The sequence below is a fragment of the Vanessa atalanta genome, chromosome 23 (genome assembly GCF_905147765.1).
Source record: "Vanessa atalanta chromosome 23, ilVanAtal1.2, whole genome shotgun sequence".
NCBI classification, from domain to species: domain Eukaryota; kingdom Metazoa; phylum Arthropoda; class Insecta; order Lepidoptera; family Nymphalidae; genus Vanessa; species Vanessa atalanta.
The window spans coordinates 3,677,794-3,702,875 of record NC_061893.1 but is presented as its reverse complement, the minus strand read 5'-3'; the positions used below and the strand labels follow the sequence as shown (position 1 = coordinate 3,702,875).

The 25,082-nt window shown below is 33.2% G+C and overlaps 1 protein-coding gene across 1 annotated transcript in view; it reads right to left on the bottom strand.

Annotated features, from left to right (window-relative positions):
- Positions 1-1,639: 1,639 nt before the first annotated feature.
- LOC125073139 overlaps positions 1,640-25,082 on the bottom strand; it is a 38,749-nt gene continuing 15,306 nt past the window's right edge. Inside the window, exons 2-11 of the mRNA XM_047683842.1 lie at positions 18,182-18,911; positions 6,141-6,359; positions 5,693-5,946; positions 5,275-5,417; positions 5,079-5,176; positions 4,874-4,979; positions 3,585-3,678; positions 2,986-3,141; positions 2,252-2,424; positions 1,640-2,010 (exon numbers count right to left, since the gene is read on the bottom strand). Of these exons, the coding sequence (XP_047539798.1) occupies positions 1,863-2,010; positions 2,252-2,424; positions 2,986-3,141; positions 3,585-3,678; positions 4,874-4,979; positions 5,079-5,176; positions 5,275-5,417; positions 5,693-5,946; positions 6,141-6,359; positions 18,182-18,707 (1,917 nt within the window). The 5' untranslated portion in view covers positions 18,708-18,911 and the 3' untranslated portion in view covers positions 1,640-1,862. The remainder of the gene's footprint in view (positions 2,011-2,251; positions 2,425-2,985; positions 3,142-3,584; positions 3,679-4,873; positions 4,980-5,078; positions 5,177-5,274; positions 5,418-5,692; positions 5,947-6,140; positions 6,360-18,181; positions 18,912-25,082) is intronic.

Below are 25,082 nucleotides of genomic sequence, written 5' to 3'. Positions count from 1 at the left end.
GCCTGCCTGCCTTCTGAATTAGAACAAACAATTTGCAAATAGTGGCACACGAGCTGTGAAACAAAAATCAACTAAAACTTTATATATAGACTTACTTCTGGTTGAGTGACTAAGTTATAAAGGAGCATTTCACGAAGTACTGGGTACAGATCCCGGTTACTATTAGAATTTCCATCGAGAAATTACAGTAGCAATTAGAGTCGTAGCCTGAAGTCAGGAAATTGGCAGTGCTTATCCCGTGCCTCAGCGCGTTAAGCCATTGGTCCTGCGATTCAACTATTTCCGGTCGTGACTCATTTCCGTTCCATTGGATTATGAGAGTGAAAGAATAAAGTAAGCACTATGAAATTATAAAAATAAAACATTTTTTTTAATTCGTTTTTATTAATAAAAAAACTTTCAAATATATTTTGATTTTTAACAATAATAATAAATTAAGTATTGTCCTAGTGACTGATGGCTCTAATTATATTTAATTGACTAAAGGCAATTTAATTTATTTAATCAATACAAAATAATATTTTATTAGCTTAATAATCAATTAATATGTATTTTAAATCGCCTGCAGTCAAATAATAATTATGTCTAAGAAATAAGTTAATAAATAAATAATTGTCTATTAAACTATGACGTCACTAACGAATAATTTACAGTGTAAAGTAAATGCATTTTTTATGTATAATTATAATTATTATAACAATAAATTACTACAAAATAATTAATTCATAGAATATTTCAAATGTGTTATTAATTTACACAAAATATAACATTTAAAGCAACGATTTTATAAGAAAATATTTTATAAAATTGTTTAATATTATATGAGATTGAATTACTTTAAGAAGAAACTCAAAACTCACCGCAAAACACGAGCGTGATATGACAGAACGTGATATACGACATTACTCGACACACGTATCAAAACGGCGTATCACTGTAAGTCTGTTATCAATATTCACGAGTGATAAACAAATAGTATTCTTACTGTTCTTACTGTGTAGTTGGACTAACACAACACAATGTATACGTAAATCTATCTATGTGGAAATGTCCATGTACGAAAATACAACCATATACATATTCGATGAGGTCATCAATAGTGATATGTAGAAAATTCCAAGCTCGACTTAGGACATGTCAGCTAAAACGAAAAACACAGAGGATATTTTGTCACAAAACTAACTTTGGCGAGACCAGACTATAGTGCTATTCTATAAGAAAAAAAGAGAAGTGTATTGGGGTGGGACACCTGTTTATGTAATACATAATGTATAGCTTTCACTAATGACATAACAAATGAAATAAATTGACGAGAATAGTTCAATGACAAGAAAAAATAATGTTATTTAAAATTCTCGTATCAATTATCAATAAAACAAAAAAATAAATAATATTATACAGAACCGTAATAAAAAGAGAAAGAGAAGGAAGGTCGCCTACATGACGCTTTATCCTTACATGACGATATCTGTCAATTAAATCCACTATAAACCGCGTAAAAGAACTTCTATCCCAAAAATTTCGAAGTTTACTGCAGCACACAATCGTGAATGTTAGACAGTAATATGCGACATTGACTATAGTTAAATAATATTTAAATGATACACGTATCAAAATGGCGTATCAATTAAGTCGGTATACAAATATTTCACCATTGAAATATAGAAGTTCTATAGGTTTTTTAATGAAGTTTGTTTGAATGTCAAACGATTTTAATTCTATTACTTTACAAATAAACAAATTGCAATTAGTTTTATTTTTGCTACAGGGTTGAGGTGCGTTCGGCTTCATGATTTTCTGTATAATGATTAGGTAAGCTTAAAACGCTTGTTTTATTATTCTTCTATGATTTTAAACGATTCTTATTTTTTTTTATTGTAGTCAATGTTACATTTTGGATATGTAGCAACGCAGTCTTTTGATTCTTGTCCATCTCTCGCAGCTTGAACGTATCTGAAGTAATGCAACGCCATTTTACTGTCAGCGGGCGGTACCAGCTCACTAGATTCTCTGTAAATTTATTTTTTATAATTTAGTATAAAATAGTGAAACTGTAACGCAATTCAACGCCTACCTCAAAACTATTGACCATTTATTTATACAGAGTTCCAAAAGGATTAAACTACATTGAAATTATCAAGCTTAGTAAATTTACAATATCATATGTCTTAAATAATGTTCCTAAACTTTATGACTGTAGTTTTATCATTATTGAAAAATATGAGAATCTAAATAATAAATATATACTTACTTGCTGAGTTCATTCGAGACAAGATTGCTGTACGGTGCGTGTTTAAAGGGATCTCTATACAAAGCACATACAGCTCTTTCTCTACATCCTGTATCTCTTGCTCCAATTGAACCCAGTATCGTGTCGACTCTTTCTAGTAAATTTCCATAGAACTTTTCTGCCGCTATGGTATCCTGGTACAATTAATAATATTGTTAAAATATATGTACATATTAAGACCTTGTCTGTGATATTTATTTCTAGTATTTTTATTTAATTAATGTTAATTTGGTTTTTATCGTAAGCGTTTCTATACGAGACATCAAATTATACCGAAACTATACTTTGTACGAGTTTGTGTGATTATGGAGTGTTTAACTGGCTGCTGGTCCAAAACCGAACAAAAAGCAACAACACCTTTATATATTATTAAAGTCAGATACTAATTATGTAAATAAATAGATATTTAAACGTAACGTATTTGTTGATCCTCAGCAGAACATCTGAGTGAGTACACAAGGGTGAGTAAGCCAATGTAAGGGACAGCTCAAGAGGCATAACATCTTATTTCCCAAGGTTGGTGGCGCATTTGTGTTGTTAGGAATGGTTAATATTTATTGTGGCGCCAATGTTTATGGGCGATGGTAAACACATATCATCAGGTGGCCCATTTGCCCTTCCGTCTACATATAGTTAGTCTCGTCAATATATAGTCTGTCTATATAAAGTATAGTCATACAATATATATAACTTACAGGGTCTTGCGCCGCTAGTATTTCTTGTTGCTGTCTAACCAACTCCGTTTCGGCTTTCACTCGATTACTCTCGGTTAATTTCGCCGCGGATACTCTTAGCAACTCATCCCTCACGGGAGAGGGCGGAGCCCGAGCCGCGAGAGTTGCTGCTCTTATCTGAAATATTTATAAAATTAAGATATAAGAAGAGTTTTTATATCAGGCTTAATTTTATGAGTTAACTGGAGATATACGTTATTTTGTATATTTAAATTGATTTTTTTTTTTATTCAAACTTCTATGTTCTAGTGACTTTTATTGTATTGTATATCCCAGCTTTACATGGGTAAAATCTATATACAAATTTTAGATTGGAAAGCAACATAGGAAAGAAACTTATTGATTTATCCGGCTATGAATGTTGAATATATATAATACATGCATATATTCTAAAATATGCATGTTTAATACATGTAAACCTTCCTCTTGAATCACTCTATTTATTGATGAAATCCGTCGCGTCACTTAAAAGATCTAAGCGTACAGATAGCGGGATGTGTCTTTGTTTCACACTGCATATGTAATAATAGGTGTAATATTTAAATAAATAAATAAATTACCAAAGCTTCCTTTTCAGCATTTGTAGGATCTCGTGTTGCGACTTTTTTATGTCGATAATATGGATTCGGTGGCGGCGGTAACGGTCCCACGGGTCTGTAAGTAAATAGAATAATATGAAAAGGGATGTGAGTGGTAGCTATTGTGGGTAGGTATTTATTATCGACAAAACGATATAATTCAAGAACCAATATGGAATAAATAATAATAAATCTAGGTGCAAAGAATGCCAAGCCGGAATATTCACTTTCAGCGACAAGGAAAAACAAAAAGAAATCAGTGAGTTCTTTATTTAAAAAATAATTAGAATAAGACATTTAACCATAACTTAATATTTTATACTAGTTTTTGCCCCCGTTTTCGATCTCGTTACTGGGAATGATCGTTAGGAGCTATGCATAAAAAAGTAGTTGCAGTTAGTATCAAATTTTATCAAATTCGGTTCAGTAGTTTGGCCGTTAAAAAACAACAGATAGACAGACCGACAAAGTTACTTTCGCATTTATAATATAAGTTCAGATAAATGTACATAAGTAATTACTACATAATGTACTATGCCTTCAATAATAAAACAATATATTATTAAACAGATGACTATTCTATATTTAATCGTTTAAAGTAAAAAAAAAAAAATTAACTGTGCAATGATAAAGAAAACCTTCGATTATATTAAGTAAGTGAAATTTCATATATTTTTGAGTAACAAAAATATCTTCAACTATAATAAAGTCAAGTCAGAAATTAGCTCGTTGACTTTCACGGAAAGAAACCTACTAGATAATTGGGTACAACAGGAAGGCATCAAAAGCTCTGGGTGCTAATTTAAAAAGGGTATTAAAGGGCCGAGAAAATAAAATCGCTTTAAGGCAAGGCGATGTCTGATGTTATTACTTAGTTCCAATTTAATATCTTGCAGAAAAAACTCGTATACAAGACTTTATTTTTACTCTTATAGAAATCTGAATTTATTGCATTAAGATATGATAAATGAAATGATATTCTTCTCCTAACCAAGGCGGGGAGGCAGGATATACTATAGTGCATAAATATGTGTGCTTAACGAGGCCCAGGAACATCTGTCCTCTAAAATTCTATGTCTCAGCTGCTATTGAATTCTTAACATAAATGTCTAACAAATATTGGCTCAACCATGGTTTCGATCAGAACAGATAGAACCAGATACTTCACGAACTGAAGGCAATTTCGAATCGTCTTGTTCATAAACCTTTATCTGGAAAGACATATGAATATCATTAAGAATATTGTTGTAAGGTGTAAATCTAAATATTACCTTCCAGGGCTATTAGACACGATTACTTTTTGTCCAGAATTAGGTATTTGTCCATTGGGTACAATGGTACTGCCGCTTGCTAACTCTCCAACGTTTAATGATAATCCTGTAACCATAAAATAATATTGTTAAATTAGGCTTGAGTTGATGATTCTTCAAGTCAATGGTATTTAGGTATTTTTAATTTGATTAATCGAAAAATTACCAGGAGGAAGACCAAGGCCCCATGCATTGATGTCATTTGCGTCATTCTCCTGAGGTTTGAAAGTAGCTATGGCGTTACGGTGAATATCCGATAAATATCTGTAAAAAAACGATATAAATTATCATTCAATTGATATTCATGGTTCTATTGAGGCCAGTATTAAAAACCATCGAAACAATAGTTTGAAGATACTCACTCGCTTCCAAGACCTGGTCCAGATAGTTCCCAATCTTGTGGATAGTGTTCGAAGGAAGCTGGTGGACCATCGGCATGTTGTTTTATCACCGTTGCGCCGTGAGATGGTGGTCCATATACGTGAGGATGATGAGAATGAGGTACCTGCATAGCACGCGAAACAGTTTTGAAACCAACAAAAATTGTAACAAAAATCTTCCATCCTGATTTAAGCTTTATCTAAATTGTCTGCTAAATAGAGTCGTTATTATTATTTTAGTAATAACGGCGTTTATATGTATTAAATATTATAGTATTTCTTATGTAGAATATTTATAAATTATTATTTAATATTTTAATTGCTTTAAAATGTATATACCTCCGCACAAAAAACAATTAAATTAAAGAGAAGTAAATTAAAATTATAAGATAATACTTGCCTTATGGTGATGAGTAATCAAATGATGATGGTGGTGGTATTTTGTGGTGTGATAGTTTTGATGGTACCACGAACAAAGTTTAAATATGTGACTCAATGCTGGAAACAGGAACAATAGTATCTTCAAGAACATCTTCTTGGCAGTGGTAACTCCGAGTATGAGGGGAAGCACGAATACTAGTTTCAACGCGATCAACTTGACCACCAATACGATCGCCAATGCTGCCATCACTAATTTCTTCTTTATGTACTTCTCTGAAATTGATAAAAGTTATCAGCAAAGATTGAGATTATCGTCACCTTTTTAGATTTATTGAACCCGTATTCAAAATTCAATTCAGAATTAATGGTCTTAGTAGACAGGATCTTGGTCAAGATATGTTGAAAAAAAAAGTTAGAAAAAACGTAGTATGACAATTCATAAAAAATATTACGATATTTATACTCACTGATTTTATGGAACAGTAACCTCCCCTGTCCATTGACATTCTGATTTGGTTCCAAGTCTATGTGTACCAGCGCGCCCGTTTTGGTCAAAGCTCTCGGAGAAACCTTCAGCGTTGCTCCATTAAACATCATCTCTGGTAACGTTAACTTCATATCATGCGTCATCAGGAATTTAATGCCTTTGTCGTATAATGCATCCGTCACTTCTTCCAACGGTGTATCTGAAATGAAAATTTTCTCTACATTTTGGGTAATTACTATTCTATATTTTGACACAATGCTCTGTCTTCTTCTCTCAAATGTTAAATTACCGATGAAAGAAAGAGATATATCTATAGGTTTATATATTGTTCATTGTCGAAATGAGTACCTAATACGTTACGTTGACTGCGAGGGGAGAACCCGAGCGCCAGGACTAAATCCTGAGAGTAAATCCTTTATCCAAACGTTTACTGAAAGTGATAGAGCTCTTGATCGATCGAGCCGGCATTTTTATCATCTATCATTTTGCTTTCACAGTGTGTGTGCTGTGTAACTGTTTCGTATCAGCGAGCAATAAAACAACTAGCAATTAACATTCTGCATCAATAAAGTAGACATCGTCGTAGACTCCAATGCGAACTTGTATTTGCATAGAAACTGAGACGACGAAAATTGGTAGGGCTTACCAGCCCGTCTGGGTAGGTCCCACTAATTATATACTTACCGCGAAACAGCCTAGTATTTTTTGTATACCGGGTAAGTGAACAATGTAACTTCAAACACAATGGACATAACATCTTATTTCCCGAGATTGATGCCATTGGTGATAGGATTGATTATAATTTCTTAAGCTTAAGAAATTATTTTTTAATAACTTACTAAAATTAAAATAAATGATTATATTATTATTCGCGGGGAAATGCTGCTAGCGTTCTTGCCGCGGTCAAGATTTATGCAGTAACTATTTTTAATCCATATTTGTATATATTTAAGCACTTAATGTTATCAATTCTTATGTTAATACATTTATTTAATTCTAAATAAATAATAACCAGGCGAATATTTAAATTTTGCGTTTAACACTCGATTTTGCAAGAATGACTACAACGATTCCAGATGTGATATAGTATATATAATATGATATTATGTATTTAATGAATAAGAAAACTATTCGCCTTCGTAGCGAAACAAACAAAAACTCAAATATTTTTTTATTAATAAGTTATGGGTACGTAGGAGCTGATGGTAAGTAGTCATCTCCGAACATAGACGTGGCAATGTAAGACATATGAACCATTCCTTACATCGCCAATGCGCCACCAACCTTGGGAACTAAGATGTTATGTCCCTTGTGCCTGTAGTTACATTAGCTCACTCACCCTTAAAATCGGAACACAACAACAGTAGTACTGTTTGGCGGTAGAATATCTAATGAGTGGATGGTACCCAGACGGTCTAGCACAAAGCCCTACCATCAAGTGTGTATGACACAGACACAATAATCTGTTAAAATATATTTATGCAGTTTATAATAAAAAATCTTACTTATAATATAAATGTTAAATGGATGGATGGATATTTCAAATCACGAAAGCAGATATAGTTTATAGATTGGAATAGCACGTAGGGTACCTTTTAGAGGAAACTAGTAGTACATATTCATAGTCTACGAGTATATGGGCGCAAGTCGCCATTTATCGGCAATGGTTTAAAATATTAATAATATAAAATAATAATTATAAGTATATTGTCAATTATCATTTTAATGTTTATATTTTATTATGTAAGTAAAACTTAATTTGGATTCGTCTTGTAGCGCCACCTGTAATGTGTCATAACGGACTATGTAATAAAAATATTATTTTTTAAGTAATTCAATTGTAATTAATTAAGAGCTATATTTAATAATAAGAACCAAATAAATATTCATCTTTAATATTAAACTATATTTTAAGAATGAATTTGCAGTAATTGCATTAATTTATTATAAAAAGTTGTAGTTGTGAATATCCGTTTGATTCATTCGAAAAGGACGCCTTAGAAACGGGCATTGTTATAGCAACGCCATATTGCATTGAGACATTTTTTAAAAAAAAAGACAATAAATTGTTAACAGAACTAATAAAGATTATTTATATTGATTGCGTTTCACTGCGATGGAAGCTGTAAACCCGACTACTTCTCCGACAGCAGCGGTGGGATCACAGCCCCGAGACTTTTCAAGACCTCCGGATGAGTCAATATTCACTATGGAATAAGTTATGGGTCTTCTAACATCTATTACGAGGACAGCTGCGACAAGCGCTGCAAGAGCAACATTAACTGAGGAGATCGTAACTATGCGGCGACACCATGACTTTTATCTTCCGCCGTTCAACCCTGATGAGAGATCACATGACATCAGGGACTGGTGCGCTAATGTTGATCAAACCATTATAAAATTGAATATTTCGCCACACGAAGCTCGAATGAAGGCCATTCTGCAATTGAGAGGACGAGCCAAGATATGGGCCGACACCTGGTCGTTGCACTCAACGACGTGGGAGCAAGTGAAGCAGGAGCTGATCCATACGTTTGGTGAAGAGTTCCGGTACGCAGATGATGTGCAAAAATGGCGCATCTACACTTCGGACCAGGCGAGCAGCTACGCTGAATATGCTACGACGGCCTGGACGCTTTTCAAGAGAGTTAGACCAGAAGCTTCCGCGGCCGAGGTGGTAGATGCACTGATCACAGGTATTTATCCTGAGTTTATTCGGTCGGAGTTGTTGAGAAATACACCCGAATCGCTCCCCAAATTAGTATCGATTTTAAAAACATTTCGGAAACGTAAAATTGAAAATAGAGAGAGTAAATATAACGATTCTAAAAAAGTACGTGTTACGGGACCTTCAAAGGATCAAATTATATGTTTCAATTGCAATAAGCCTGGTCATTTGTCAGGAGATTGTAGAGATAAAAATCTCTCTAAGCATAACTCTCTTTTATTGCAATCAAATAACAATCCCGGTACCAGTGGTAGTTATAGTAATGCTAAGATTATTGAGTGTAGTTATTGTCATCGTACGGGACATTCAGAGAAAAATTGTTTCCGGCGTCAAAGTGACGAACGTAACTCCTCGAACAAAAACGCGATTCAACCCTAGCTAATATTGTAGAACAATTGAATAGTGATTCGATTCCCAAAAATAGAGCAGATACTCACGTTATACTTCAGGATAAATTACTGAGACGTAAAGTACAGATAAATAATAAAACACATAAATGAATTATAGTTTCACGTAATTACTGGTGAAAATCTTATATCCTATTATCATGATAATCTTCAACACTTTAGTTGAGAAAATATCCTTGAAAAATTGCGAGAGCAGTATTAGTTCCCTAATATGACTAGATTAGTTAGAAAGTTTGTAGAAAACTGTATTATGTGTAGAGAAAGAAAGGAGATATCGGGCGCTAGACAGGTTACTTTTCATCCAATTGATAAAATAGCTGTGCCCTTCCATACAGTTCATGCTGATATAACCGGATGAATGAACGGGAAATGCAACGAACCTGAATATGCTTTTGTATTTATTAATGGTTTCACTAAGTATGTCCATATGCTTTACACCAATAATCGTACAAGCGAAACTGCTATCAAATGTTTTCAAAATTTATTACTTAATTTTTATTTATTATTAATTGCCGATCAGGATAAAAGCATGACATCTACAGAGCTTAAAATTTTTTGCGACCAATATGAGATTCAATACTATGTAATAGGTAAGGGAGCTAGTAGGGCCAACGGGCGAGTTGAACGATTAATGAAAGTCTTAAAAGATAATATGTTCGTTAGAGACTAATAGGCCATGGCACACCGCTTTGCAAAAATTACAACTAGCTATTAACTGTACAGTATAAAAAGTACAGGAATAAATCCAATGGAATAATTATTAGGTAAAAGATGTTTCCCACCTGCCATCAAAATGCTACAAATTGACGATGACATACTGACAGACAACTTAGAGGACATTAGATCAAATGCTTAAAAACGGATGGACGAGCGGTCCCTTAATAATAAAATGCGCTTTGGTAGAGGTAAAGTTGGTGATTTCGTCTTGATGCAGCGCCATGAACGACACACCACTAAATTAGGCCCTAAATTTGAAGGCCCAATGGAAATTTTAGATATATTGGCAAATGATCGATACAGACTTAAACATGTTAACCTTCGTGGGTGTTCAGAAAAAATTGTAAGTCATAATGCCTTACGGCCTGCCCCTACAGCTCAATCAGACCCTTTTAATGATTCTGTCAACTCGGACGAATTTACCGTATGGGCGGAGGAATGAGGAAATGTTGATACTGTATGATACATTTTGTTGATATGATTTATTTTATGTTGTAATTAACATATATATTTTTTTTGTTGATATGTTTTATTTTATGGCGTAATTAACATCATTTTTTGTTGATATGATTTATTTAATGATATAATTAATATGTGCGTGTATGTGTTAATTTATTTTTCATAACCTAACCTATCCTATATCCCTTCCTAAAACGCTGGTTGGCCACCATGCGTATCCTTAAACCTGGTCTTGTTGGCTAGATCCCTGGATGGGTGATGCCTTATGTGTTGGCTAGATCCCAGGATGGGTGATGCCTTATGTGGTGGCTAGATCCCAGTATGGGTGATGCCTTATGTGTTGGCTAGATCCCAGGATGGGTGATGCCTTATGTGGTGGCTAGATCCCAGTATGGGTGATGCCTTATGTGTTGGCTAGATCCCAGGATGGGTGATGCCTTATGTGTTGGCTAGATCCCAGGATGGGTGATGCCTTGTGTGTTGGCTAGATCCCAGCATGGGTGATGCCTTGTGTGTTGGCTAGATCCCAGCATGGTCGATGCCTTGTGTGTTGGCTAGATCACAGCATGGGTGATGCCTTGTGTGTTGGCTAGATCCCAGCATGGTCGATGCCTTGTGTGTTGGCTAGATCACAGCATGGGTGATGCCTTGTGTGTTGGCTAGATCCCAGCATGGTCGATGCCTTGTATGAAATTATATCATAACATGTAACAGCGCAGGGGACGCGCTGGAGTCAGTATGGCCGTATGGGCGCAAGTCGCCATTTATCGGCAATGGTTTAAAATATTAATAATATAAAATAATAATTATAAGTATATTGTCAATTATCATTTTAATGTTTATATTTTATTATGTAAGTAAAACTTAATTTGGATTCGTCTTGTAGCGCCACCTGTAATGTGTCATAACGGACTATGTAATAAAAATATTATTTTTTAAGTAATTCAATTGTAATTAATTAAGAGCTATATTTAATAATAAGAACCAAATAAATATTCATCTTTAATATTAAACTATATTTTAAGAATGAATTTGCAGTAATTGCATTAATTTATTATAAAAAGTTGTAGTTGTGAATATCCGTTTGATTCATTCGAAAAGGACGCCTTAGAAACGGGCATTGTTATAGCAACGCCATATTGCATTGAGACATTTTTTAAAAAAAAAGACAATAAATTGTTAACAGAACTAATAAAGATTATTTATATTGATTGCGTTTCACTGCGATGGAAGCTGTAAACCCGACTACTTCTCCGACAAGTACGTATGGAAAAAAGTATTTAAAAATAACAGTCAATTGAAGAAACGGAAACGAAAAAGTTATGATGTTAAGTTATCAATACACGCTGATATGTATCAGCTCGTAAACGGATATTTATTAGAAACAAAAGACTAACCGCAGTGATGTATTTGTTACTTAGATATTATCCATGTTGTGAATTTTGAATAAATAATATTTATAATAATATATTTGCTTCCTTTGCCCAAAGACTGACCAGATGGAATGTCACACTGTCAGCGTCTTGGGTACAATACCGCAATACTTTTGGTAAACGTGTTTTTTTTAATTTGTTTTATTTTTTTGACTTTTAAACAGACGACCTGAAGATGTGATGTCCACGGTTCAAATCAGTAATCCTTAGTATTGCTGTTTGGCGGTACAATGTATGATGATTGGGTGGTACCAACCCAGAGCCCTACCACCAAGACTTTTTGTATTATAATTTTAATTCATATTGTAAGTTTGTATAAATCCTAACAAAAAATTTTTTGTTTTGAAATTTACAAATTTTATCTTATATAATATTTTATAATTAAATTTTTATAAAAAACTTTTTCTATAAAAAGTGAAAAATATATCCATAGTTAAAGACACATTCCGATAACGTGTTCTAGAAAATTACTCTCTTCCATTGTTAACAGCGAAGATTGTTCTTGACTGTAGTTCCATTACGGAAATACACTTTCTATAATAAAATTTATAAATAACTGAGAAAATGTACCCACACACGTGCAGTTTGTGTGTATGTATCTATGTATGTATGTATGTGTTATTAATTGTTTCATTGTGTTATCTCATAGGCGTTTATTTCAACCAATTTAGTGTACCTAAATTTATAATTCTACCGAGTTGCGCGTAAATCGTTTACGAATATCGGAGGCACGAAAAATTAAAAATGGCAAAGACGCGCCGTATGAGTTTCATGTCTAAAATCTACGTAAAAATTTGATTGTTTGAATTTCGATGTAAACAATAAATAGGAAAAAAACGTTTATCTTGCTCTTGTAAGAAGATTACGGAAAGCGAAGGTCCCTTAGCCTTATTGACCTTGAATCGAGCTGATAGGTCATCTGTATTAATATTATAAATGCGAAAGTAATTCCGTCCGTCGTCCTGATGGACCACTGTGACGAATTAGATGGATTTTGGTATAAAGTAAGCTTGGACTCCAAGGACAAGGACATAGGGCATATACTTTTTTATACCTTATATCCAACGACGACAAAGGATAATACCTAATTTTTTTACATTACATTACAGCCTGTAAATTTCCCGCTGCTGGGCTAAGGCTTGCTCCTTTGAGGAGAAGGTTTGTGAGATGTTTGTGGATAATAGAAAAACACGTTCAATTGCTTGTTAGTTTATTGCTAAGAAGGATGTGTCCCATAGCAACCCGAATAACAATAAATACGAGTACCTTAGCAACACGTATAACATATATCACAGTTTGGAGCATATTACACCACGCTACTCCAATGCGGGTTGGTGAGAAATTCTGCCACGTGTGTATCCACACACGTGGCAGAATTTCTTAGAAAATAGCGGAAAATCACTTGCGGAAAATTCAGCGGTGCTTGCCTGGGTTTGAAGCCGCAATCATCGGTTAAGATGCACGCGTTTTAACCACTGGGCTATCTGGACTCATGATACCTAATGCCTATCTAAAACTCCAGTGAAGCGGCTACCGAAAACTACGAGTAGTTATGATAACAATGTAAAAGTCTGTAGTGTAATTGTCTCACTGCTAAGACTACCATGGTAGTATAAAATCCAAGCCCTTACCATTAGTTTATTCATTGACTCATTGATCCAAATGAAGCTGTTAATAGTGTTCAAAAATTAATCCAACACATGCAACTTATGTTAAGGTATTTTCCTATCATATTCGGTGTTGCTTAATAAGAGTATTTTAACACCAATTTTTGGTAAGATTCACGTTTTCTAATAGTTTTGAACTTGTTTTTTTTTTAAATACATGTCTACGGTAGGCGGACTGTCAAATGGACCACCTGGTTTAACACTGCCCATAGACATTGCTATAATGTCTTATAAAATTTATACCAATGCTTACTTAAAAAAATATTGAAAGTTTGAAAAAATATCTTATATAAATATAGTTTTTAATAATTCTGTTAATATCGATGCTCTGCTTTATGAAAGGAATGACACGTCGTGAGGAAACCTGCGTAAATCTGCCACATATACATATGTATATCCCAAATATAGTTGACTATCATCAGAATAGGACCCTTCAGGAGGCTTCACATATTGTACAATACAATTTAACTTGGATGGGCGCCGTGCAAAGGCGTCTAAGTAGGTACTATAAACAATAGCACGGAATATTTATAGCACGTTAATGGTATTGAATCCTAACCTAGTCCATATAGTTATTTAAACAAAGGACCAGTTACCACCCCTCGTAAGAACTTCATAACTTTATATTCCTATATCGCAAATTATGTTTATCAAAAAACAATTGATTGTAGAGTGATATAACGAATAAAACCTTATTACAACTTATTATGGTATAAAAACAATTGCAGCTATATTTGTAACTGATTACAATCTCATTTCAAATTAGACATTATTCAATTTTGAACTTTATTACTTATAGAATAAGATCGTACAATGCAACATTCAATTAATACATTAAAATGACTTTCACATAAATATTTATCGAGCTTAGAATTAATTCAAAATATCATAACTCATAATAATATTGTTACGCAACATTGACCCTTACGACATTTAATCGTTACATTCAAATTAGCAAATCAACGATTCATGTTAAATAAAAAACACTCTTAATTTATATTCAAGTATTTGTTTGAAATATAATCCTCAACCATTTTTTTTAAATATTATTAACTAGTTCTACCCCACAGTTTCATCCGAGTTAAATGCCTGTTTACACTCAATGAGTAACTATGTACATTATCTATTGTGATTGCTCTGGTTATAAAGACCGTAGCTTAAGTATACACAGCATGCAAACAATCCTACATTTAACTCAATGAAATAATTTAAATATCACTATCAATTTTCAAAATTATTGTGTTCAATCTTTGCACCGAGACCATCTGCTTTAATTTAGGTTCCTGCATTATTCGCACTGAAGAGAGTTCCACCAGTTTAAATCGACACGATCTCGGAGCCTTATTGTCATCACAGTGGTTTTGGTGGGTCACACAACCTGGTTCCCCCAAGGGCCGGATATATTTCTGAAGCTATCAAATGCTTCATATTGTCAAACGAGACGTTTGCGTCCTAAGAGTCATAGTGAAATGCTGTTTAGTCTATATATCTACGTCACTAAGCAGACTTTCTAAAGCAAAAAGGATTACTTTAATCGCATTAAAGGTGGCGTTTTCAACTTCATAAAATCTCCAGCTCCATAATGTAAAATATAGATTTAAATAACAATTTAAGCTAATTTCACAATTCTTATCTATTGAGTTTTTCGTTGCATTTCGAATATGTTTATTACAGATTGTTATTATTGTATTTGATAACCATCTTCATTGTATAATAATAACTGTTGTCAGTATTTATTTCCTGGTATTTACGGTTACTTTTGTTTATCAATAAACAACAGAATGCAAAAGAAAAAAGCTCGATAGTCATCGTAAAATAAAATCGATATGCGACATCGACTACAATAATTATAAAGGACACGAACTTTATGATATCGTATCACTATAAGTCAGTTTTCGAGTGAGATGCAAAGTGAGTTCATACAGAATAGTACTGCTAGTATAATTATCTTATGATTATTTAAATATAACGAACATCAACAATATTAAATTTTATTTTATAGGATTAATCAGCTGGTTATTTTGCTCTATGTCAGATGAAATTTTCCTGAGTCGATTTGTTTTAACGATTTATAAATACAGAGTACATATATTTATCTAAGTCAGAAGTGAATTCTAGAAAACGTATTAGAATTACAAACCAAAGCCTTTAAATATGAAGGTTTTTAATACCGTTAGCTCGATCTCAAATGCGACCTACACGATATGTGTACAAAACTATTTCTGTTTTTGGTATCTGTTTATGATGAAACATTTTGATAACATACTGTGGGAAAATAATGAAACAAAAGATGGAAGATTATTCCAAATTAACACTTTGACCTCGATTTATTATATTTGAGTGGAAGTAGCTGACTCGTTGGTCTCGTAGATTGCTTGTGCGGCTAAAATGTGGTCCAGGAATTGTATGAGTAATGCCGATATATTTAACGGTATTTCTCTTCGAAAAATTTCAGCTGTGTCAGATTGCTATCCCATCGGACTATATAAGTGAGAGAATAGAGTGAGTATGAGAGTGAGTTATATTCTGTACGTATATTCATGCACAGATTTGTGTATTATAAGTCTTCTGTGAAGATTCTTGAAAGGCCGCTCATCATGTTTGATGAGTTCAAAAGTGGGACCAACAGCTTTTCTGACGCATAATTAAGGAACTCACGACAGCATTTATAAGCATATACATAAGATTACTACGTAAATAATTAATAAAATTACACAAAACATAAAAAAAAATTTAAAACGGACGAATATACAAAAAAAGGCCTAATTTTTTATACCTTGCTTAAAACGAATGTCATTGAAGATTATTAGCATTTAAATCTGCGGTTGAAGCATCAATTTTAAATGGACAACCGCATTTCTAAGCCTCACGGATGTGACACCAATGAATGTTCTATTGTTTATGTAAATGTTTACACACATACAAACTTTCCACCCTTTTCTATATATGCATTTATAATATACTATGAACATGTCTTATATGACAACTATTACTTAGGTAGAGGATAAGTAAGCAGATTGATTGTCTCGTTGATTTAGTGACTCAATGTATTGGGTTCATATCTTGGGTTTGGCGAAAACAAATTATTGTAATTTTTATCAAAAATAAACAGCAACATCCCATAGTTTGACAGCTAGCTTTGAGATTCTTGTGTCTCGGAAGGACTGGTGTCCGGTCTGTGTTTGCACATATATTTGGTTTCAATAACCAATGTAACCAAAATCGGGCTGGGGGACATCATCATCACCTTCATCATCAGGTATTAGACAAGTGCATTCGATTCGATCGAATCAATCTTTGTTTAAGTTACGTTACATTTACAAATACTTGTCTAATTTTTATTGATTTTTCTGTTTATTTACAAATGAATATGTGTATTAATTTGGATCTTAGATAAAGCCTAGAGACTAGCATTGCTTCTATTTATACTTATAATCTTCTATCCTATTATAAATAGTATTTCTTTAGTAGTTTATCGGGTTGCTACTACACATTATTTTGTTTTTTTTTTTTTGCTCAAAATCAAATAGCATTAATATAAAGAGTACTACTACTAGTATATTGACGAGAAAATAGTTGCACAGTTTTTTTTTTAATAGCTATTTCGTAATCTGTCAAACAATTGTACTCTCGCTTAAAACAATCCTTCAAATATTATAAATGAATGAAAGTCTGGATGTTTGTCAAGCATGGTTAGATGGATTTGGATGAAATTTTGGAATTGTGAACGAAGTCCGTCTACTTGGTGGCTTTGTGCAAGCCCGCCTGGGTAGGTATCAACCACTCATCAGATATTCTACCGCCAAACAGCAGTACTCGGTATTGTTGTGTTCCGGTTTGAATGGTGATTGAGCCAGTGTAACTACATGCACAAGGGACATAACACCTTAGTTCCCGAAATTGGTGGCGCATTGGTGAGGTAAGGAATGGTTAATATTTCTTACAGCGCCATTGTCTATGGGCGGTAGTGACCACTTACCATCAGGTGACCTATTTGCTCGTCCGCCTACCGATATCATAATAAAAAAAGAAGATAATGACCTTATCATGATGCATGGACAAAATTGTAATTTTAAATATATCTTCACAGTATAAAAATAGTATATAGTGTAGCTAATAAAAACGTATACAAAGAGTCATAAGTAAGTCGTTTTTTTTTCGTTCGTAATACACTCGTGACAATGAAATAGAAAAGTTCGCCATATAATCTTAAATGTGTCGCACATGTTCAAGCTTATAAATGATTCATGTTAATTGAATCGCTTTTCCCTTTAAGTAGACCATTGGTCGATAAGCCTTGCTTTGATTTATAAAATTATTTTCATTTTTAATTGGAACATTGGTTGCTTAGCGTAATGTCAATTTTCTCATGTTTAACTTCAATTTTAAGGGTAAACTTTATTGTTTTGTCAGATATTTATAATTTTCGCAAAATACATTTCTAGTTGACGATTTTAGTACTGCAGAATTAAATACTAGAAATTCTACGTCAAACTAAACTCTTTGGTCACAAAATAAAACACAAACGAATTCGAAGTTAAGTAGATCAAAACTATGTTCGCTGTGTTTTCACTGTTGACTGTTTAATATAAATTTTATATTGAACTTACCCGATTCCTCGTCATCTTTGATTTCATTTTCTTCATCGATTGATCGATCCTCCTTGTCGTTGCTGCCGGTGAGGTAGATAATATTCGCTTCTTTACTATACTTATTTAAATCCACGTTATTCTTCTTAAAACAAACACCACTTGCAACACTTATATCACCTTTAAAATCTAAACTATCATACAAATATGCGTAGAAGTTCTTTTGTAAGCAGCTCACTGTCGGTTTTAACGTACACTTGTTTAAAATACTGTCCCACAAAATGTTACCAGTTTTAAACGTTCCATTATGATATACGTCTTCAGCGAAACCTCTACCTGATATGGCTTCTATAATCTTCAATTTCTTAGGTATTTCGTTTTTGACTCTCTTAATGTCTTCGTCCGTTTCATTGTAACTACATTCAACTACTATTAAATTTAAAACTACTATTAAAATAATTATTGTTCTTGATTGTGAAAACATTGATTTAAGATTTCGAAGAATAATGTCCCCGTTAGCATTACCATTACGATGTCTTCTTGCCATTGTCAGATCATTACTAATATAAACAGTGCCTTTTTCTCATTTAAATAACTGTTCAAAAACACGGTGAATTACTGTATCTACTTGGGCGTAGGCTCATTAATTCCATTTTCTATGATACCTTCAGAATATTTGAAAGTATGTCAGCAGTTGTCTCCCCTGTTACTCTCGAACTTTTATTTTGAATGGAAATTGTTGACGTTTCACCTGAAAAGAGAAAATACCTGTGATTATGTAGGTCTAAATTTTTGACATCGACATTGTAGACATAACAATGGAAAGAAATTCATTGCAAATTTTATGAGCCAAGCTGTCGCATAAAGGCGCGGCATGGCTTTCTAGTTATATACATAACTTTGTTAGAAGAGAATTAATTTTAAATACAAAATCTGTTTTGTATAAAACATAATAGAAATAAATGAATATTAATTGAAATCAAACAATCTACTCTATGGTCTTATATTATGTTTCAGTGAAAACGGCTCTGGCGTTGCAGCGCTTAAAATTCCAAACGCGGCAAATACGCATTGACGTCAGGAGGTAATAAAATATTCAAAGACCTTTCTACGAAATTGGTCCATACCTCTAGTGACCTAGCTCAAAGGCTGAGGTTAGTAATTCAGAGATATAATAGAGTTAGAATTTCGGAAAAAATGCCAGAAGACAATCTTTTGGATGGTATATATTTTTATAATTAACACGCTTCCATTAAGTTTTATCAAATTTATTTATTAAATCGTCTTAATAACGATCTTTTATATTCTAAATAAATATGAAAAGTTATGGTATAGGTACATCGTCTTTCCTCGTCTGATCACCGGAAGGCTAGTTCATTTTTGACTAAAGAATCTGAATTGCGTATCAGAGAAGATATGTTTGTTATATTCTTGGAATACCAAGAATACTCTAACATACTAGATATGACATTTCACGCCGTCAGCAGTTTTACAATAGACTTTTTTCTAATTACCTTATTTATATTTTTAGTTCCGTCCTCAATGTAGGTAATATTAAAATAAAAAACAATAAACTTACTTAGAAACAGGATCTTCTACTAATGATTAAAGTTGTCAAACAAGTTCATTGAGACGTGATTCAGGAATGTAGAAAGTTAGTATATTTATAATAGTTCTATTTTAAATTTAACTAATCTCATTTTCTTATAATCATCAAATCGACGAATAAAACATTAGACGAAAAATAAAATTTAGGGCAATTTCCATTATCATCTACTATTCATACTTAAATTTATCATTTACATTATCATAAAAAATAATTCGCTTTTAATTTTGCTTTACAAGAATTGCAAATGTTAACTCATTTATCCAAGATTGTAAGATTACAAGTTGGACGGGTTCACATCGAGGCATACTTTTAAGGCACACTTCTGCTTCCTACCTTAACTAACCAGTTACTTTTTTTCTTGAATCAAAACTAAAAGTAATTAACCATTATATGTGTCTTCAGAATTTATTCTTAAGGTTGCCTGGAAAAATCGTTGTCTTAGCGATAATTTGCAATTTCATTGGTGTACCGAAATGAGTTTCTTGAATTGTTTCTTTTTGTATATATAGGCAAACTAGCAAATAAATTGTTAGTGGTAAGTGGTCACCACCACTTATAGCCATTTGCACGGTAAGAATACCATTAGATAATACCGTCACTGTCATTCATCAATGCGCCTTTGAAACAAAAGCCCTATGCCCATTATTACACCAAGTAACTCACCCTTTATACCAAAAATAGTGGAGCTATTTATCAGTAGATTAAGTTATAGGGAGTGGTACCTATCCATAGAGGATACCACATAGGTACAAAGTTATCATCACTATTTTTTGTTAACCAAATAATTTTATAGTAAGCGTTCTCTGTTTTTTACATGGACGATATCAGAGAAATGGCAGACGTTGCTAATGCGGTAATTGTGGCACTAATTCGTAGCCTCATTGCTATCATTAGCCTTACACTAGAACATTAACTCCTCACACAATCAACATGATATGAATATTTTTGAAAAACGTTTGAAATCGATTTAAACACTTATCGACTTTGATAGGAATATAATTACAAAACTTTTTAGAACAATAATTACAGTTTAGTTATCTAGTAAATCTGTAAACGCTGTTTGTGTTTCAAATCGAAAGAATATGAAATAACTGCAAATACAATATCAGTTTTTACTAATGAGTTGCAAAAACCCAATAAAAATAGATGCAACTCAAAATCAATATCTACATCCTCTAACAATATAATAATTAAATTAATTTCCACGATTTAAATTACCGTTAAGGCCAGATTATCGTCAAAGCCATCAATTTCAAGGATAAAGTAATTGAAGTGATAATAGCAGATAGGGCACTATAAGTACAATATGAATTTTTTACACTCATTACTCAATGGGATGGCAATCTAACCCAACTGAACGCTAACCCATTAGGATCAGAAGCGGATTGTTATCCGCTCTCAGAAGTATAGCGCACAACACTACCGAATTCCTATCTTGGCTGCTACTGAATTGAACATAGTAATAACTTTGATTAACCCGACCCGGGATTGGAATCTTAGATTGAAAAGTCATCCACAAGACCATCTAGGCAGTCGACATAAAGCAACAGTCTGTAAATGTGCCATTGCTGGGCTTCCTCTCCCTTTTGAGGAGAAGTTTTGGAGCTTATTTGACCACGCTACTCCACCGGGTTGGTGATTACACATGCGGCAGAATTTCATTGAAGCTAGACACATGCAGGTTTAAATTACAAACACAAATTAAACACATGAAAATCCAGTAGTGCTTGCCTGGATTCTAAACCACAATCATCGGATAAGACGCTCGCGTTCTAACCACTGAGACATCTCGGCTTAGTCGATATAAGAAGTGTACAATTATCATCCAATATGATAAATCAATTTCCACACGCCAACGAGCTGCAGAATCCGCACCAGTAAAATCCGTTCCGCTTTCCAGGCACGTGCCTTGCTGTTTGACGAATTAAATTAATTGGAAGTCGCAATGATGTACGCAGTATTCTCCAATTTATGAACGCAGTCAGATATTTATTTCAGATTTCTACACTGTATCATTCATATGGTATACAAATGATACTAAATAATTTAACGATCTATTCGTAAATGGGTAATGAAAGCGTTAGTACTAAATTAACTGTCAGTTTTCATAATATTATTATAAACTAATTCTAAGTGAAACCGCCTTGATAATAAAAATATTTGATGTAAATATTATAGATTAATAATGAACATGACAAGAAACGCAACGAATTGCCAAAATCCGTGAAAATTTTCGTAATTAACATTCGTTCTGTGTGATTTGTTAGGTCGAATCGGTTTATTATTCAAATTGTTATTATATAATATACGGCAAATTAGATTTTTTGTGGCGTGGTGGTTGTACAATCCAATATTACTAAAAATTATATCTATGACCACATCATGACAAACAAAAACAAGATGTGAGATCTTGTAATGTTTCCGTGAATCGTATCAACTTACTATAAATTATGTTTTAAAATTCCTTCCAAATATAAAAAAAATAATCTCCCAGTACGTAACATTAGAGTCGAGATGGCCCAGTAGAGTCGAGATGGCCCAGTGGTTAGAACGCGTGCATCTTAACCGATGATTTCGGGTTCAAACCCAGGCAGGCACAACTGAAATTTCATGTGCTTAATTTGTGTTTATAATTCATCTCGTGCTCGGTGGTGAAGGAAAACATCGTGAGGAAACCTGCATGTGTCTAATTTCAACGAAATTCTGCCACATGTGTATTCCGCAAACCCGCATTGGAGCAGCGTGGTGGAATATGCTCCAACCCTTCTCCTCAAAGGAGAGGAAGCCTTTATCCTAGCAGTGGGATATTTACGGGCTGCTAATGCTAATGCTAATGCTACGTAACATTATTGTTTTTATCATTAGAAGGTATTGGGCCAATTGTAACGAAACGATATTTGTTATTCTATGCATCACCAATATTCCGACGCCATATCACCTAACTTGACGTTTTGATATATCTTGGTAACATGAACTATTTATCTGCAATTACCGAGCTGGCCTTTGGTTTCAAGAGTACGGACATTCTAGTGAAATTACTAACAGGCTACGGCTAAATATGGAAAGGTTGAACGTTTTACGTTCATTTATATTGTTCTTTGTACATAGCGTACTAGAGTCTAATATAGGTGATCAAAAGTAATCGTTGATTTAATCTTATGTCAATATGTTACGTATATTTTTCATTCTACACGGCTTTAGTCCAACTTATATTGGTCCATTCGAGACAGCTAAAAATCTTTTAGAGACACAATTAATATTCTTACATTCATGAACATTCATTTGTTTCAACCGTAGTAATTGGAGCTTTAAATCTATTTTTTAGAACAGCTTCGATTGAGCTCATTTTCGAAAATGATTTTTTTATAAATAAAATAAGGTCATATCATAAATCTTTACCAGGTGGTAAAGATTTATGACTGACTGAAGAATGTCAAATTATATGCTTATAGACTTGAAAAGGTACATTACATCCCGTCTGCATTTACCTCTATATCGATATGTAAAAACTAGACCTATTTGTACCGATAAGGCATATGACTGTTATGTTTATCGTGTGACTTTAAAACAATAGTTGAAACAGTTCGAATTATTGGGTAGAGCTACAAAGAACGTAGCTTTATAATGTATTGATATAATCTGAATTCGTAATGGTGCTGAAAAATGGTTGTCTTATGAAAAACGAAGGATAGATTCGGTTAGGGCGTAACTTTTATGTTCAAAAAAGGTTTTTTAAAATGTGAGAAATTTAATACGTCCTGCTGGACATATAGCGTAAAATTTGAATGGACTATTCGAGGTTATTCCCAGGTCCGAAGTGCTTATTCCCGAAACGGTGGTAGATTTTGATAGTCAATAACCTAGTTTTACTTTTCCATATTGAATAAAGATTTTGATTTCAACTTGGTCGAGTAAAACAAAATTGGAGAGGGAGAACTTTAAATAAATTATTTTGTTAACCAAATTTATAAATCAATAGAGATTTATAGAGAATAGAGAAAACGCGTAACTGTTAATTTCCGAAAAATTATGAAAGCGTGTCACACTTTTTCAGGTGTATGTCAATTTGTGTGTTCTTGTTTCTTTTTAAGTATACACTTTGATTCATATAAATCAATATCTGTTTATCGATCTATACATCATTAACTATGTTTACAATTAAAAACACAACGTTGTGTGTAATTTGACACATTATCAAATTACATACGTTAAATAGGAATAGTCATTTTTGTTTATTCATAATTTAATAGTTTCGTTAACAAACCAATTTGATATTTAATTGTGAATAAGAGCACTTGCCGATATTTTTCGGGTAAATTCAACTCGACCGCTTTTGTGGTTTGGGCAAGAGACTTTGGAAAATTCAAATTATATCGAGACAAAAATATCCAATAACTTTTTACAGCCCAACCCGGAGCTAGGATCTCGCGACATGTGTGTGGCCTAAAAACTACTAGACGAATGAGATAGTCATGTGTTTTTTATCGATGAACATTAATCATAAAAGTTCATTTAAAGTCAAATAACTTTCACTAAAATATATAATTTAAATTCCGGCCAAACTCAACACGCTATAATGAAGGTCGTGCTTAATTAGATTTATTTATTAATTCCATTTTGAATAAAATTTCTTTGGATCAGATTTGGAACATAACTAATAAAATTCCGGAGTAAGTTATTTGAGGTTAATGTTAATGATGAGTTCATCCGGTTCTCTTTTAAATATCAAAGTTATGTTGATGGACCCAAAGTTATTGTGCGTCAAAAAATATATATTATTAAAAAAGACAATTTTTGTTTATGATATTGTATGGCCTTCGCTCGGATAAGTGTGTCAATTTAAATCTTTCATTCTTATATTTTTCTACTCAGGCACAGTTAAATTCTTCTTCGAAACTGTTTGCCTCTTGAAGTAAAACATTTCCTTGATCTGTTTTTCCATCTAAGTACATCTAGGCTCATAAATTTTTGAATAATTCTACTAGATCAAATTGAATTTAGAGTGATTACTGACTCGGAATGTTATCTACATCAACCTTTACAGTAAGTTAAGAAAATAAAATCATCAAGTTGGTGTAAATTGACACAGTACTTTCAAGATTAACAACTGTAGACTATGGTTGGTCAATGAAACTTTAGAGGCTGACTGTACATACTTTCACTGGGAAAGTGTTGAGACGTGTTTAAGCAAATTTGATTAGCACCTCTTAGATGTTGACTATACACTTTTACGTGTACCTACTGTTTTCTTTATAGGGATTCCTCAGTTCATTTCCAATGTAAACATCGCGATTTGGGGGTAAGAACGATTCG